Source organism: Saccopteryx bilineata, chromosome 2, assembly GCF_036850765.1.
Source record: "Saccopteryx bilineata isolate mSacBil1 chromosome 2, mSacBil1_pri_phased_curated, whole genome shotgun sequence".
Taxonomy (NCBI): Eukaryota; Metazoa; Chordata; class Mammalia; order Chiroptera; family Emballonuridae; genus Saccopteryx; species Saccopteryx bilineata.
In genome coordinates, this window is record NC_089491.1 from 363,618,529 (window position 1) to 363,635,675 (window position 17,147).

General features: G+C 47.0%; 1 protein-coding gene and 1 non-coding gene across 2 annotated transcripts; both read right to left on the reverse strand.

Moving 5' to 3' along the window:
- Positions 1 to 772: 772 nt before the first annotated feature.
- LOC136327857 (U6 spliceosomal RNA) lies at positions 773 to 879 on the reverse strand. The gene has a single exon (XR_010729918.1). It is a non-coding gene; the product is annotated as a U6 spliceosomal RNA (small nuclear RNA).
- An 8,447-nt stretch (positions 880 to 9,326) lies between these two features.
- ERAL1 (Era like 12S mitochondrial rRNA chaperone 1) lies at positions 9,327 to 15,185 on the reverse strand. The gene is made up of 10 exons (XM_066263192.1): positions 14,865 to 15,185; positions 12,287 to 12,414; positions 12,090 to 12,167; positions 11,468 to 11,514; positions 11,221 to 11,282; positions 10,933 to 11,045; positions 10,594 to 10,842; positions 10,304 to 10,453; positions 10,103 to 10,183; positions 9,327 to 9,986 (listed from the first exon to the last, which is right to left on the reverse strand). The coding sequence occupies exons 1-10, from the start codon at positions 15,145 to 15,147 to the stop codon at positions 9,864 to 9,866; spliced, it is 1,314 nt and encodes a 437-aa protein (XP_066119289.1). The 5' UTR covers positions 15,148 to 15,185; the 3' UTR covers positions 9,327 to 9,863.
- Positions 15,186 to 17,147: the final 1,962 nt, after the last annotated feature.

The window sequence follows — 17,147 nt, forward strand, 5'->3', positions numbered from 1 at the left end:
ATGAGGAAGAGAGAGAGAGAAAGAAAGAAAGAAAGAAAGAGAAAGAAAGAAGAAAGAAAGAAAGAAAGAAAGAAAGAAAGAAGAAAGAAAGAAAGAAAGAAAGAAAGAAAGAAAGAAAGAAAGAAAGAAAGAAAGAAAGAAAGAAAGAAAGAAAGAAAGAAAGAAAGAAAGAAACAGGAACATCGATCTGTTCCTGTATGTGCCCTGACCAGGGATTCAACCAACAACCTCTGTTTTTTGGAACAATGCTCTAACCAATTGGGCTATCTGGCCAGGGCAGCTGAGTCTATTTTTAAGAGTAAGCATTTTTTGCCTGACCAAGCAGTGGCATAGTGGATAGAGTGTCAGACTGGGACACGGAGGACCCAGGTTCGAAACCCCGAGGTTGCTGGCTTGAGCACAGGCTCATCTGGCTTGAGCATGAGGTCCATGGCTTGAGCTTGGGATCATAGACATGATTTGTTGCTGGCTTGAGCCCAAAGGTCACTGGCTTGAAGCCCAAGGTCACTGGCTTGAGCAAGGAATCATTTGCTCTACTATAGTCCTCTGATCAAGGCACATATGAGAATGCAATTAATGAACAATTAAAGAGACTAACGAGCTGCAACAAAGAATTGATGCTTCGCATCTCTCTTCCTTACTGTCTGTCCCTTTCTCTCTCTCTGTTTCTCTCTCTGTCTCAAAAAAAAAGAGTATGCATTTTTCTCATATTTTTAATTTTTTTTTTAGAAAATATGTTTTTTAATATTTTATCTTGTTTGCATTTATATGAAAAAATATGGAACGCTTCACGAATTTGCATGTCATCCTTGCGCAGGGGCCATGCTAATCTTTTCTGTATTGTTCCAATTTTAGTATATGTGCTGCCGAAGCGAGCACTCATATTTTTAAATTTTTATATATTGATTTTAGAGAGAGAAGAGAGAAAATCAATTTGCTGTTCCACTTATTTATGCACATTGGTGGATTCTTGTATGTGCCCTGACAAGAGATTAAACCTACAACCTTAGTTTATCAGAACAATGTTCTAAACAACTGAGCTACCCCACCAGAGCTGAATCTATTTTTAAAATTTGTTTTAGAGAGGAGAGAGAGAGAGAGAGAGAGAAGGGGGAGGAGCAGGAAGCATCAAGTCCCATACATGCCTTGACCAGGCAAGCCCGGGGTTTTGAACCAGCAACCTCAGCATTCCAGGTCGATGCTTTATCCACTGTACCACCACAGGTCAGGCATGAATCTATTTTTTTAATGTGTGTACTGTATCCCCATGTTTGTGTGTCTATGTGGCCATCACATATATGTGCTGTATGTTTGCATATGTGTGCATATGTGTTCTACGTGTTTTATGTGTGTTTGTGTACCTATCTGTGGGTATCTGCTGCTGCCTTCCAGTTCCTCAGGGTTCTAGGTTCCCTGATGCTGAGAGGTGAAGGAAACCCTGTGTCATTGAATGATTTTCTCCCCTTCTCTGGACTATATAAATGAGGAAGTTGAACTCCATGATTTTAAAGGACTCTTTAACTTCTATATGATTTAAGGATTTCATCCAAAGATTTACATAAGAGTCAAGGGCTGAGCCTGACCAGACGGTGGTGCAGTGGATAGAGCATCCGACTGGGATGTAGAGGACCCAGGTTCAAAACCCCAAGGTCGCTGGCTTGAGTGCGGACTCATCTGGTTTGAGCAAGGCTCACCAGCTTGAGCGCAGGGTCACTGGCTTGAGCAAAGGGTCACTTGGTCTGCTGTAGCCACCCCCCCACCCCAGTCAAGGCACATATGAGATAGTAATAACTGAACAACTAAGGTACCGCAATGAAGAATTGATGCTTCTCATCTCTCTCCCTTCCTGTCTGTCTGTCTCTATCTGTCCCTCTCTCTGTCTCTGTCACACACACACACACACACACAAATAGAGTCAAGGGCTGAAAGTTGTAGGCTCTCTCCATTCCTCTCTCTTTAAAATCAATAAAATAAACATTTAAAAAAGCTAAGTGGCCTGACCAGGTGGTGGCGCAGTGGATAGAGCATCGGACTGGAATGCAGAAGGACCCAGGTTCGAGACCTTGAAGTCGCCAGCTTGAGCGCTGGCTCATCTGGTTTGAGCAAAGCTCACCAGCTTGGACCCAAGGTCGCTGGCTCCAGCAAGGGGTTACTCGGTCTGCTGAAGGCCCGTGGTCAAGGCACATATGAGAAAGCAATCAATGAGCAACTAAGAAGTCGCAACGAAAAACTAATGATTGATGCTTCTCATCTCTCTCCATTCCTGTCTGTCTGTCCCTGTCTATCTCTGCCTCTGTAAAAATAAATAAATAAATAAAAATTAAAAAAACTAAGTGGCTTGACCTGTGGTGGTGCAGTGGGTAAAAGCATTGACCTGGAATGCTGAGGTTGCCGGTTCAAAACCCCGGGCTTGCCTGGTCAAGGCACATATGGGAGTTGATGCTTTCTGCTCCTCCTTCCCTTCTCTCTCTGTCCCCTCTCTCTAAAATGAATAAATAAAATCTTAAAAACAAAAGAACTAAGTGTTAGTTTATATACATAGTATGTATACATGTGTGTTCATATATAAAAAGTTTAAAATCAATTCACATAGTAAAATTACTCTTAGTTGAGTAAAATTACTCTTTTTATCTTATTTTTTTAAATTATAAGGGCTGAAAATGGAAGGGACTAGAATTAAACTTTAGAAGGATAAGGTCCTAGACCAGCTCACCCCGGCCTCTGGAGAGCCATGAAACTCCTAGTCTAAAGTAAAAGCTGTTAGAATGCAAGGCTGAATCCAAGGACCCCAACCCCATGCTAGCTATGCAAGGGGCAGAGTCTCCGTGTGACTTAGAAAAAGGGAGTAAGTCTCCCATCCTAACCCCTTTTAGGGCTCTTAGAAGGCACAGGGATTAAAAAGCAGCCACCAGGGAGATGGCGGGAAATGTCCTCAGGTCCTACTGTAGCTCCTGCTGGCTCCTGATAAACAGAGGGGCCCCCACCCTGATAGCCAGAACTCTGCTTATCAGGACCCCCAGACCACCCCACCCAGGCTCAGACTCTCCTCCAGCCCACACCCTGGTCACAGCCCCCTCCACCCTGGCGAGGGGCCACAGTCACAGGCTCTCTGGTTGGCTAAGATATTGTTTTCCTCCAGGACCCCTGGGATCTGTGCATGGACTTGACCCTCAGGGATTAAGCAGAAGCCTAGACAGTGAATGGTATTAAGTTTATTAAGTTTGACCCTGATGCATGAAGTCTTTACTCTGGTAAAGGAGACTGAACTATTTATCTGTGGGGTCTTTGAGTAAAGGTGGGCTGACAGGAGGGGTCACAGGATAGGAAAGGGGGTCACAGGGAGGCAAGAGCAGACATAATGATAATTCCTCACTTGGTTAGAGGATCTGGGTTTATAAAGTTTTCTTACACATATTTCTAATTTTAATTTTTTTTTAAATTTATTCATTTTAGAGACGGGGGGGGGGGGGAGAAGAGAGAGAGAGAGACAGAGAGAGAAAGGGGGGAGGAGCAGGAAGCATCAACTCCCGTATATGCCTTGACCAGGCAAGCCCAGGATTTCAAACCGGCAACCTCAGCATTCCAGGTCAACACTTTGTCCACTGCGCCACCACAGGTCAGGCCCACTTATTTCTTGCTTACTTCTTACAACTTGGTGAGGTATACATTACCACCAAAGTTCAGATAAGTGATACCTTGCCCCCAGCCACAGTCATGAGGCAGAGAAAAGGAGGAAAGGAAACTGACATTGGTTCTACACATTGTAGGCTCTGATCTGGGTTATTTTTAACTTTTTTAAAAGACTTTATTTATTCATTAGAGAGGAAAGAGAGAGAGAGAGAAGGGGAGAGGAGCAGGAAGCATCAACTCCCATATGTGTCTTGACCAGGCAAGCCCAGGGTTTCAAACCAGTGATCTCAGCATTCCAGGTTAACACTTTATCCGCTGTGCCACCACAGGCCAGGCCTGATGTAGGTTTGAGATGAGTGTTGTTAAAAAATAAAATTCGAGCCTGACCTGTGGTGGTGCAGTGGATAAAGTGTTGACCTGGAAATGCTGAGGTCGCTGGTTCAAAACCCTGGGCTTGCCTGGTCAAGGCACATATGGGAGTTGATGCTTCCAGCTCCTCCCCCCTTCTCTCTCTCTCTGTCTCTCTCTCCTCTCTAAAAATGAATAAATTTAAAAAAATATATAAAAAATAAATAAAATAAAATAAAATAAAATTCGCCATGGCCGGTCAGCTTAGCTGGTTAAGAGCATCATCCCAAAACTATAAGGCTGCAGGTTTGATCCCCAGTCAGGGCACATACAAGAAGCAACCAATGAATGTATGACTGAGTGGAACAACTAATGAATGCTTCCCTTACCCCTCCTCTCTCTCTTCTTTCAGTCTCTAAAAAAAAAAAAAAAAATTTAAGCCCTGGCCGGATAGCTCAGTTGGTGTCTTCCCAGAGTGTGGAGGCTGCTGGTTCAATTCCTGGTCAGGACACATACTGGAGAAGCTCAATGTTCCTGTCTCTCTCTCCCTGCACCCCCCAAAAATATTCACCTCTCTCTCTCTCTCTGTCCCCCTCTTCCTCTCTCAAAAAAATAAAATTCAGCCCTGGCCAATTAGCTCAGTTAGTTTAGAGTGTCTTCCTGAAATACTAAGGTTGCAGGTTTGATTCCCATAATGTGCAGGTCAGGGCACATACTGGAAGTGATCAACGAACACACAACGAACTAGAACAACAAATAAATGCTTCCTTCTCTCCCTCCTTTCCTGTCTCTCTAAAATCAATCAATTAAAATAAAAATCAACCAAGTAAATTTGAAGGTCTAATTGGCTTTAAGGAATTCATGAATCCCATCTAGCAACTACTGTAGAAAGGTGCTCTGAAGGGTTGTACAAAATGAAAGGGTTTGTTGTTGTTGTTGTTGTTTAGGTGAGAGGAAGGGAGATAGTGAGGCAGACTCCCGTAAGCACCCCCAGGACAGGGATCCACCCAGCTATTTTTAGCACCTGAGGCTGATGCACTTGGACCAACCAAGCTATCCTCAGCTCAAACCAATTGAGCCACTGGCCACTGGTTGTGGGAGGAGAATAGGGAGAGAAGGGAGGGGAGGGAAGGAGAGAGAAGCAGATAGTTGCCTCTCCTGTGTGCCCTGACCAGGGATTGAACCCAGGATATTCATACGCTGGGGAGATGCTCTAGCTACTAAACCACCAGCCACAGCTCAAAATGAAAGGTTTTTATAGGAAAAAGGATGGAGCAATGGAGCTATTAACAAAAGAAAGGATTATTGTGGTGCCTTTTATTTAGGGGTGGGGAGAGAATGGGAAGAGTTTTTGTCATACAGATGGCCTCTTCTTTCTATGAACAACAGAGAGGGCCCACATGACAGATTGATTACCTTACTGGTGCTTGACCAGAAAATTCTAGACTGGTTGATTATTACATTTCTGGGAAAGGATGAAACTTCAATTAGATCAGGTAATAAATAGGTTTGGTATCATGGGCTTTTAGCATGAGTAACATCATTTTGGGCCTGTGATTTTCTCTTTAACAGTGCTTATATCCTGGTAACTAAGAGGTGGGTATGGATAGCTCTTATCTTATATTTGAGGAAACTGAAGCCGAGGGCATTTGGTCCAAAGTCACAGAAATGGATGCAATAGACCTGGGATTGTCACTCAAGGTCTGTTATCTCTAAACCGAGGCTCTCTCAATGGCCTTCATCTGCTTTCAAGAATATTCCATGAGTCTGACCTGTGGTGGTACAGTGGATAAAGCGTCGACCTGGAAATGCTGAGGTCGCCAGTTCGAAACCCTAGGCTTGCCTGGTCAAGGCACATATGGGAATTGATGCTTCCAGCTCCTCCCCCCCTTCTCTCTCTCTGTCTCTCCTCTCTCTCTCTATCTCTATCTCTCCCTCTCCTCTCTAAAAAATGAATAAATAAATTAAAAAAAACAAAAAACAAAAAGAAAAAAGAAAAAAAAAAAAGAATATTCCATGAGCCCTAGCTGGTTGGCTCGGTTGGTTAGCGCATTCTCCCAATATGCCAAGGTTGTGGGTTTGATCCCTGGTCAGGGCACACACAAGAATTAACCGATGAATGTATAAATAAGTAAAACAACAAATGGATGTTTCTCTCTCCCTTTCTCTCTCTAAAAAAAAAAAAAAAAAAAAAAAAAAAATTCCATGAGCCTGACTAGTAGTGGTACCATAAATAGAGTATCAAACTGGGACGCTGAGGTCCCAGGGTCAAAACCCTGAGATTGCCAGCTTGATCACAGGTTCGCCAGCTTGAGTGTGGGGTCACCAGCTTCAGGGAGGGACCATCAACATGATCTCAAGGTTGCTGGCTTGAGCAATGGGTCACTGGCTTAGCCTGAGGGCCCCCCCCCATCAAGGCACTTATGAGAAGCAATCAATGAACAACTGAAGAGATGTAACTACAAGTTAATGCTTCTCATCTCTCTCCCTTCCCCCCACCCTCAAAAAAAAGTAATTAAGCCTGACCGGGTGGTGGTGCAGTGGATAGAGCGTTGGACTGGGATGCAGAAGACCCAGGTTCAAGACCCTGAGGTCGCCAGCTTGAGCGTGGGCTCATCTGGTTTGAGCAAAAAGCTCACCAGTTTGGACACAAGGTCGCTGGCTCTAGCAAGGGGTTACTTAGTCTGCAGAGGACCTGCGGTCAAGGCACATATGAGAAAGCAATCAATGAACAACTACGGTATTGCAACAAAAAAACTGATGATTGATGGTTCTCATCTCTCTCCCCGTTCCTGTCTGTCCCTATCTATCCCTCTCTGTAACTCTCTCTGTCTCTGTAAAAAAAAAAAAAAAAAGTAATTAAGTAAATAAGCCCATAACAGGGGGATTTAACTAAACCAGGGAAGACTTCCTTAAGGTGGGAATAGGAGCTAACTAGACAAGAAAGGAGGAAAGATTATGCCAAACAGGGAAAAACATGTGCCAAGGTTCTGTAGTATCAGCAAATAGGAACTCTCCAAGGAACCAAACGAAGGTTGTTGGGTCTCTCCTCCCACTTCCCATTCTGGCCTCATATGCCCCTGCAGAGAAGGGGTATAACCATCTCCTAGAACACAGACCAGACTGTCTAGAACAGGAGTCCCCAAACTATGGCCTGGGGCTGCATGTGGCCCCCTGAGGCCACTTACCCGCCCCTGCTGCACTTCCGGAAGGGGCACCTCTTTCATTGGTGGTTAGTGAGAGGAGCACAGGATGCGGATGTGCACGCAAAGCACAGCATCGCTCACGTACAGTACTACTTCCGGTGACACGGGACACACGCGTCAGGGCTCCGGAAGCGCATCATATCACTTGTTACAGCTACCAGTGACAAATATGGAACCAGACATTGACCATCTCATTAGCCAAAAGCAGGTCCATAGTTCCCATTGAAATACTGGTCAGGCCTGACCTGTGGTGGCGCAGTGGATAAAGCGTCGACCTGGAAATGCTGAGGTCGCCGGTTTGAAACCCTGGGCTTGCCTGGTCAAAGCACATATGGGAGTTGATGCTTCCAGCTCCTCCCCCCTGTCTCTCTCTCCTCTCTCTCTGTCTCTCTCTCTCCTCTCTAAAATGAATAAATAAAAAAAAAAAATTAAAAAAAAAAAAAAAGAAATACTGGTCAGTTTGTTGATTTAAATTTACTTGTTCTTTATTTTAAATATTGTATTTGTTCCCATTTTGTTTTTTTACTTTAAAATAAGATATGTGCAGTGTGCATAGGGATTTGTTCATAGTTCTTTTTATAGTCCGGCCCTCCAACGGTCTGAGGGACAGTGAACTGGCCCCCTGTGTAAAAAGTTTGGGGACCCCTGGTCTAGAATAAGGAAAAGAGCAAAGAAGCACCCCATTCTGGGAGCCCTACCCCACCCCAGAATGGGGGCCTAGATAACAGAAGCCCTACGTTGAGGAGTCTCTACCCAAGGAGTCTCATCTTCCCTAGAGACAGCAAACCAAATACTCTAAGTGTCTTAATTTCTGAATGACAGACCCTACCCATTCTTATGCTGGCTCCAAGTCTGGGAATCAGCTGCCTTCAAATCTCCCAGCAGAGGGCCTCCCCTTCCACTGGATCTTGCTATAGCAGAGGTGGGCAAGGGTTCTGCCTGCCTAAGTCTGGCCTCCTTGTCAGCATAACTGTAGGCAGGGACTTGAGCACTAAAATTTAGACCAGAGCTTGCTCCAGGAATCCAGAGATCCAGTTGTAAGGACCCTCCCTGCCTTATAGAGATTCAACTAACGGTCTCCTACCACCAAAAAAATAAAAACAAAACACCCAACTTCCACCAGGGGTGGTTAGCAATTAACCCTGAAGGATGGCATGAGGCTGTTCTTTCTCCTCCCTGGCCCAGCAGATGAACGACCAGCTTCTTGAGGATGAGAGTGAAGAACTAGGCTTACAAATGTCATAAAAGAGTATGTGAGAAAGGGCCTACTAGGGAAAGGGGTCAGCGACCCTCCTTAAGGTATTCAGCAGGGAAAGGGTTAAGAGGCAAGGCCTTCCCTGGGGAAAGTGCCCCACCCAGGGGAGGGGCCAGTAGATTAAAAGGCGAGCACTTTGAGTGCAGAGGCAGGGACAAGGCCTCTGTACCTCCCCAGTCTGCAGTTCCTGCTCTAGGTAAGTGCCCCTCCTCTGGGTCTGTCTGTCTGTTGATCTGACCAGAGGCAACCTTCTGCCTCATTATGTGATCTCTGGTTTAGCTCTGGTGCTGGGTCCCTAAGGCAATCTTAACAGATTCTTGCTCTGCAGAGTTCTTTGGGCCAGTGCCCTTCCCCCAACCCACTTGGAAAGTCCTTGATTACAGAATCAAGATGCAAGGACCAGGGAGCTGTGTGTGTCCAGCCTTGACCTGTCCTGCTCTACCCCCAGGCCCCCGGCTTTCCCTGCCACAGTGTTCTCCAAGCCATGCTCCTTGTGGCCCCCGTAGGGCCCTGGCTGGGATATCATCATATACTGTAAGTTTGCAATGAGACACTACAGTATAGATGATGTACTAGTCCGGGTACCCCCCAGCTCTGGAGTCTAACGAGAAGCGCAGAGGATACCACAAGCCCACCATGCTCACCATCACCGCCTGTACGCTGACAGGGCACTTGGGAATGGTGAGGAAACCGTTACCATTACTGAGTTTAGTAATGGTAACGGTTCTCTTGCTGCACCCAGAAAACGTGCCAAGAAGAGACCTCAGGACTCTGGAGCAGACTACTGGAAGGGAGGGAGACTCCAGTTAGACAACAGGGCGGGGGTGAGGGAATGGGTAAATTTTCTCTTTCCTGTTTTAAGAAAATAAAGGTAAGAACCAGAATGCTTGTCTTTTAACTTTATTCGCATCCAAGAATGGTGAGAATGATGGGGTGGGAGGGATCAGGACTTGGGAAGCAGGTGGGAAGCACACTCTCACTCAGGATACATGGGTCCTTATATTGCTTCAAGGTGGAGGATCAGAGGGGAGAGGAAAAAGATCTCCCCTCTGCTAACAACTGGCAACTCAGGGCAAAACTCTGGGACCACCCTTAAAAAAAAAAACAAAAAAAAAAACTCTGGGACCAATACCAGGAGAAAGCAGGGTGACACTGCTCCCACCAAAGGGCCAACTTTTAGACCTAGACCCAGTGAGAGGAATTACCTGAGGACTAAGCTAAGGTTCCTTCCTCCAACACAAGATATGGCCGGGCAGGGGCTCCGCAGACTAGGCAAGCCAGGGCAGCCAGAGCCAGCCAGTCAGTCAGTCAGTCAGTATCTGTGCCCTCACCAGTCCTTGCAGGCCCCGGCCAATGGCAATTCTGGTCAGTGGTTCCCGCAGAACGTTGGACTGGGATGTCTTGGGAGCCATAGCAGAGGGTGGTCAAGTGAGGAGCTTCACAGAAAGTCGTAGCCGAACATCACAAAGAAAGATGTTCATGAGGTCACGGCCCACCTCCTCTGCAATCTGGGAGATCAGGTGCCCCTTTGGACCAATCAGGATCCTCTGAGGGTGGGATAAAAGAAAGAGACCATAAGCCTGCTCTCAGGGCTCTCGAGCAGTGAGGGAAGCACCCTGCCTAATAGAGCCTTAGACCCTCTTCCAAGCCCAGCCCTGCTTACCATATGAGATTCTTTAGGCACCAGAAGCCTCTGTATGATCATCAGCTCTCCACTTGGCCCTTCCTCCCACACAATTGTTTTCTGCACAAGGAAACATGGTTAGTCAGGCAGGTCCATACCCCTATCTCTCTGGGATCCAGCTGTCCTGCTCTGAGTGTGCACCTGTTGGAGAGCCCCCAGATCCTTTCACCAGGCCTGTACCTGCTGCACATTGTAGGGCACCTCCTGGGGCAGATGCTCTAGCAGTTTCTCTCGGATGATGTTGGCACAGATCTCTTCAGGTGTCTGGTTAGTGAGGACTTCACTATGGAACTCCCAGGGCCCTGGCCGGGCCTGTGCAAGGAGGTATTGCTATGGGCACAAAGGGAGTAGGTGAGCATCACAGTACCAAACAGGACTTTCCTACTCACTCTCAATTCCAGAAAGGACTCTGAGGCTCGTCTTCATGTGGTGGAAGCCAAAGGCTGGGCTATTGGCCACGGCTGACTGACCTTTAGTGTTTTCACATCCTCCTGGCTTAGGGCTGACAACATGAAGATCTCTTGGAAGTGGGGCCAGCCAATTCTCTGAGGGCCTTCAACAGACGGTGTGTTTGGGCCCTTAGCTGCTGGGCTGGGGCAATGGATGCCTGGTTGTGAGTGGAAGGCCTGCCTTATCTTGAGCTTCTTGCCATTGACCACACCTTCAGTGAGGGCTGCCGTGAGCTCCAAGAGAACTGACTTCTGCTTTAAGCAATCTACCTGGGCATGGGGAATAGGCAGAGGGTGTGTGGTTAGCATGATGGGACCTTAAAAGGAAACAGACCCCTTCCTCGGATAGGTGGTGCCCACCTTGTTCATGACAAGAATGCTGGGGACTTGGGAGAACTGGGTCAAGCACCGGAGCACTTGGGGGCTGAGTTGGTTCCGAGTCCACTTGTCAGAGACATCCACAATAACCACAGCTGAAAGTTAACAGGGTCGGGAGAAGGGAAAAGATATGACCACTCTTTTCCTCACCCCACAAGAACTTCCAATGGTATGGGATCTGGCTAACACCCCCACCCACCTCCCGAACTATCAGGAATAAGAGGCCAGAACAGTGTAAATTGGGCTTCAGATTCTCATCTTGAGCCTAACCTAGATCAGCAGATTCCATACTCTTCCATGGATCTTCCAACAAAGAGGGCTCCAGATGGTGCCTGAAGGACAGACGTACATAGGTCAGGAAGAGCCTTATGACTGAATAACTCCTGATGAGGGATGTGATGTGATAAAGGGGTTTTCCAAAAAGAAAAAAAGGGGGTTTCCCAGCCTTTGTAATGGAATCTCCCCACCTCTTCTTCAATACCTTTCTCCCTACAACCCTCGTGTCCATAACTATTACCTCTTCTGTTTAACAGGACTGATCAGGCCAGGTGTATCAAGCAGAATCTAAAATCAGGAATGAGAGATGCCCAGACCCCCAGGCCCCAGGAGAAAAGATTATGATTAGGAACAAGAGAAAGGCCACCCTTGATGACTGTTTCCCCTGCATCTCCCCCCCGCCAACTTCTTGGCCAAGCTGACTAGATTTTACCCTCTCGCTTTGTTTACATTCCAGATGGGTCTGACCTGTGGCGGTGCAGAGGATAAAGTGTTGACCTGGAACACTGAGGTCACTGGTTTGAAACCCTGGGCTTGCCTGGTCAAGGCACATATGGGAATTGATGCTTCCTGCTTCTCCCCCCCTTCTCTATAAAATGAATAAATTAATCTTTAAAAAAAATTCTAGATGGGATCCAGGAGAAAGATGATGACTGTGAATATATGGAAGATTAGGGGGCGGTAAAGAGAAAATGAACCTTTCTGACTAGATACCAGAGAGGCAAGACAGAAAATTGCTCCAGGCCTAAAGGAAGAGAAGACCCTCTTCCCTCAGAGAAGTGAGTCTAAATATACTTTTCTTCAGGTCTAACACTAAGAGAGTCCCTCTTAGCTTCACTCTATGTCCTGTTGTAGGTACCTACCACCTGAGCCTCTTCCTCTGTGATGACCCCTAGAGCTTGGCAGCGAGTAGTATGCACCTTCTTGGAGACAGGAAACACCTGCCAAAAACAAAGAAGTCCCAAGTGAGGTCCCAGGTCCCTCTATGACAATACTCAGAGAGATGAAAAGGATCTATGTGGTTGCAGGGAGGTGGGAGAAGGTCAAAGATGCAGCATACTTTTCGGCCCAGCAGCTGGTTGGAGAGCGTTGACTTCCCTGCATTCGGGGCACCCAGGAGGACCACTCGTAGGACACGGGGGTTCTCAGGCATGTCAGGATGATGAACCAAGAGGAGATCCTGCTCATCTGGGGGGGGCAGGAGAGTAAGAGGGTACAGTCTAGATCCTGTCAGGTACACAGTCCTACCAACCCACAAAGGGAGTAGGGATACAAGACTAATGTACCAGGTTGAAGCCAAGACCTGGCTTTGAGACATTGTCCAATAATTAGTTTATACTAATATAACTTTATCAAGTCCTCTAACCTCTCTAAAATTCTTACTTCTCCCTCCCCCACCCCAAGAGGGTGTACTAACTAGTGCAAGAGGTATTGCAGTAGTGGGTGGATGCGCGGCATGGACAGAGCAAGCTCCTATTCCCATCTCCCTGCTCCAAAAGTCCATTTAATATGTTGTCCTCGCCTGACCAGGCAGTGGTGCAGTGGATAGAGCATCAACTTGGGATGCTTAAGGGCCCAGGTTCAAAACCCAGAGGTCGCTGATTTGAGTGTAAACTCATCCAGCTTGAGTGTGGGATCATAGACATGACCCCATGGTTGCTGGCTTGAAGCCCAAGGTCATTGACTTGAGCAAGGGGTCACTGGCTCAGTTGGAGCCCCCTGGTCAAGGCACATATGAGAAAGCAATCAATGAACAACTAAGGTGTCACAACTATGAGTTGATGCTTCTCATCCCTCTTCCTGTCTGGCTGTCCCTGTCTGTCTCTCTGTCCTCCCCTAAAAAAATAAATAATAAAAAATAATAATGTTATCCTCTAAGCTGATAAGAACAGATATCTAAGCCATGGCGAGGTAGCTCAGTTTGTTACAGCATCCTCCCAATCTGCAAAGGTTGTAGGTTTGATCCTGAAGGTCAGAGCACATACAAGTATCAGCCAATAAATGCATAAATAAGTGGAACAACAAACTGTTTCTTTTTTTTTTTTTTTTTTTACAGAGACAGAGAGTGAGTCAGAGAGAGGGATAGACAGGGACAGACAGGCAGGAACGGAGAGAGATGAGAAGCATCAATCATCAGTTTTTCATTGCGCATTGCGACACCTTAGTTGTTCATTGATTGCCCTCTCATATGTGCCTTGACCGCGGGCCTTCAGCAGACTGAGTAACCCCTTGCTGGAGCCAGCGACCTTGGGTTCAAGCTGGTGGGCTTTTCATCAAACCAGATGAGCCCTTACTCAAGCTGGCGACCTCGAGGTCTCGAACCCGGGTCCTCTGCATCCCAGTCTGACGCTCTAGCCACTGCGCCACCGCCTGGTCAGGCACAACAAACTGTTTCTATCTTCCCTTTCCTCTTTCTTTCTTTTCTTTTTTTTATAATTTATTCATTTTAGAGAGGTGAGGGAGAGAGAAAGAGAGAGAGAGAGAGAGAGAGAAAGAGGAGAGACAGAGAGAGAGAAGGGGGGGAGGAGCTGGAAGCATCAACTCCCCTATGTGCCTTGACCAGGCAAGCCCAGGGTTTCGAACTGGTGACCTCAGCATTTCCAGGTCGATGCTTTATCCACTGCGCCACCACAGGTCAGGCCCCTCTTTCTAAAATCAATAAAAAAAAAAGAACAAATATCTAAGCCTGATCCTAAGTCAAAAGGCAGAGAAGTGATCCTGAGTTTTCCCATATGTAAAATGAAGATATTTTAAAAAGTTTTATTGGCCTGACCAGGTGGTGGCGCAGTGGATAGAGCGTCAGACTGGGATGCGGAGGACCCAGGTTCGAGACCTTGAGGTCGCCAGCTTGAGCAAGGGCTCATCTGGTTTGAGCAAAGCTCACCAGTTTGAATCCAAGATCGCTGGCTCCAGCAAGGGGTTCCTCGGTCTGCTGAAGGCCCGCGGTCAAGGCATATATGAGAGGGCAACCAATGAACAACTAAGGTGTCGCAATGCGCAATGAAAAACTGATGATTGATGCTTCTCATCTCTCTCCGTTCCTGTCTGTCTGTCCCTGTCTATCCCTCTCTCTGACTCACTCTCTGTCTCTGTAAAAAAATAAATAAAATAAATATAAATAAATAAAAAGTTTTATTGATTTGAGAAAGAGAAACATTGATATGTTGTTCCACCTATCCATGCATTTGTCAGTTGTATGCACCCTAAGGGGGGATGGAACTCTGCAACCTTGGTTTATAGGGACATCGACTCTAGTCTATATATACTACTCCCCACCTGAATAGAAGGTGTTATTTCCCAGGTGTAGTCCAGTGTCTTGCAAGTACATGGGATACTTATTGGATAGTCTACTTCCCATGTGGGGCTACAGAGCCACAACTCCACTTGGGCTGTGGTCCTTCAATTTCGTGCTTTGTGAGGTCTCTGGTTGTGACTAGATGAGTTCCCTCTGGTTCGCAAATTGTTAGAACAGGTATCTCTCTCCTGTTAGATCTTTCACTGCTCACCTGTCTGAAGGCCTTTACATTGTGTTCCATAACACGGGCCAAAAATAATATCCCCAGGCTGAGGAGTTTCCCCAATACGGGACTTTTAATGATAAAACTTGTGACAGTTCCGGAGAAATCTGTGCCCTTTACCTCTGTGCATGGACACGGCCGGGACGCGAGGAGTCAACGAATTGTCGGGCTGAGAGAGTCCGAGGAAGCAGTCCAGAGCTGAGTTCTGGCTATAACGTCTAGAAGCCGAGGCCAGAAGGGGACCAGAGAAAGTGGCGCCTGCGACACAGTACACGCGCCTCCGCTGACAGCCCAAGAGCGATAGGGACCGCGTCGCCCACTCCCTCGCGGCGACAGGACCCAGTTGCCAAAACCCTAACACTGCTGGAAAGAGCGCAGCCCCACGACAGCCGGTGGCAGCCATTGCAGCGGCAAAGCACTCCGGGAACTGGCCGGGAACTCAGCTGTGATTGGTGGAAGAGGCAGAAAGGCGAACGAGCCGGGGAGAGCTAGATTGGCTCAAAGGGTGGAGACACACTAGACAAGGGAGAGCGGTGCGGAAGGAACAACTCTGGGTACTGGCAGAGGTCAAGAAAAGGGAGGGATAAATGAGCGGAGTTTGAGCATGATCATGGTTTTGGAATCCTATATACACTCCTACTGCGAAAGTTTCCCTTCTAGCCCCGTTTCCTGAAAGACTACATCTCCCACGAGGCCAAGGGACAGGAAGCGTTCTCTTACCGCGCCTGACTTCACCCAGCTGGAGAAACCCGTGTGGGAGGAGGTGTGTGTGTGTGTGTGTGTGCGCGCGCACGCGTGTGTTCCACCGGTTTCCATAAGGGTCCTTTTATTTTACTTTTAAAATTTTTTAATTATTGCCTGACCAGGCTGTGGCGCAGTGGATAGAGCATCGGACTGGGATGCAGAGGACCCAGGTTTGAGACCCTGAGGTCGCCAGCTTGAGCGCGGGCTCATCTGGTTTGAGCAAAAAGCTCACCAGCTTGGACCCAAGGTCGCTGGCTCCAGCAAGGGGTTACTTGGTCTGCTGAAGGCCCATGGTCAAGGCACATATGAGAAAGCAATCAATGAACAACTAAAGTGTCACAATAAAAAACTGATGATTGATGCTTCTCATCTCTCTCTCAGTTCCTGTCTGTCCCTATCTATCCCTCTGACTCTCTCTCTCTTTGTCCTTGTAAAAAAAGGAAAAAAAAAATTTTACTGATCTTTAAAGAGAGAAAGAGAGAAACATTGATCTGTTTCTATAAGTACCCTGACTGGGATTAACCTCTGCATATCAGGACGATGCTCTAACCAACGGAGCTAACTAACCAGGGCTTCCTAGGGGCTTGCAGGATCCTTTTTCCAAAACCACTTTGGATTGGTCCAGCATCAGCAGCAGCCTCCAACAGTATGCAGTTTTCACATTATGCAGGCCCATGTTCCTGATGAGCAGCCTACCTGGATTTCCCTCCTGTAAACCTCGATTGCTATCTCCTCCCGGAGGTCATTACTTTCTTGAGAAAAAGCAGAGGGTCTACAAAGTGAGAAGCTGTTTAGTCACTTAGGATCTCCCAGATTACCTTAGCAGCTTGTGGAACTTGATATACCTTGGACAATTTGTGGCCTAACACCCCTTTTATCTTTTGGAGCCTCTCAATTGGAATCTTGAAAATGAGAAATATCCTGGACTGTGATGGTACAGTGAGTAAAGTGTTGACCTGGAACGCTGAGGTCACAGGTTCAAAACCCTAGACTTGGCCCTGGCTGGTTGGCTCAGTGGTAGAACGTCAGCCTGGCGTGCGGGGGACCCGGGTTTGATTCCCAGCCAGGGCACATAGGAGAAGCGCCCATTTGCTTCTCCACCCCCCCCCCTTCCTCTCTGTCTCTCTCTTCTCCCGCAGCCAAGGCTCCATTGGAGCAAAGATGGCCCAGGCGATGGGGATGGCTCCTTGGCCTCTGCCCCAGGCGCTGCCCCGGAGGGGCAGAGCATCGCCCCCTGGTGGGCAGAGCGTTGTCCCTGGTGGGTGTGCCGGGTGGATCCCGGTCGGGCGCATGCGGGAGTCTGACTGTCTCTCCCTGTTTCCAGCTTCAGAAAAAAAAAAAAAAAATTAAAAAAAAACAAACAAAAAACCAAAATCCTAGACTTGCCTGGTCAAGGTACATACAGAAAGCAATGACTATGAATTGATGATTCTTACCCCCCCTTTCTCTCTCTCTCTCTCCTCTCTTTAAAAATCAATAATTAGAGTATAAATAAATAAATAAAGGTATTTTTTAATCCAAGCAAAAAGGAGATTTATAAATAAAAGAGAGAATGAGAGAAGAATTAAGGATAGTCAGAATATATATACAGCTCTTCCCAGGGAAGCAGAGCCCAAGGGAGTGATAATAGAAGAGAGGGAGAGAGGAGTGTGGTTAAAA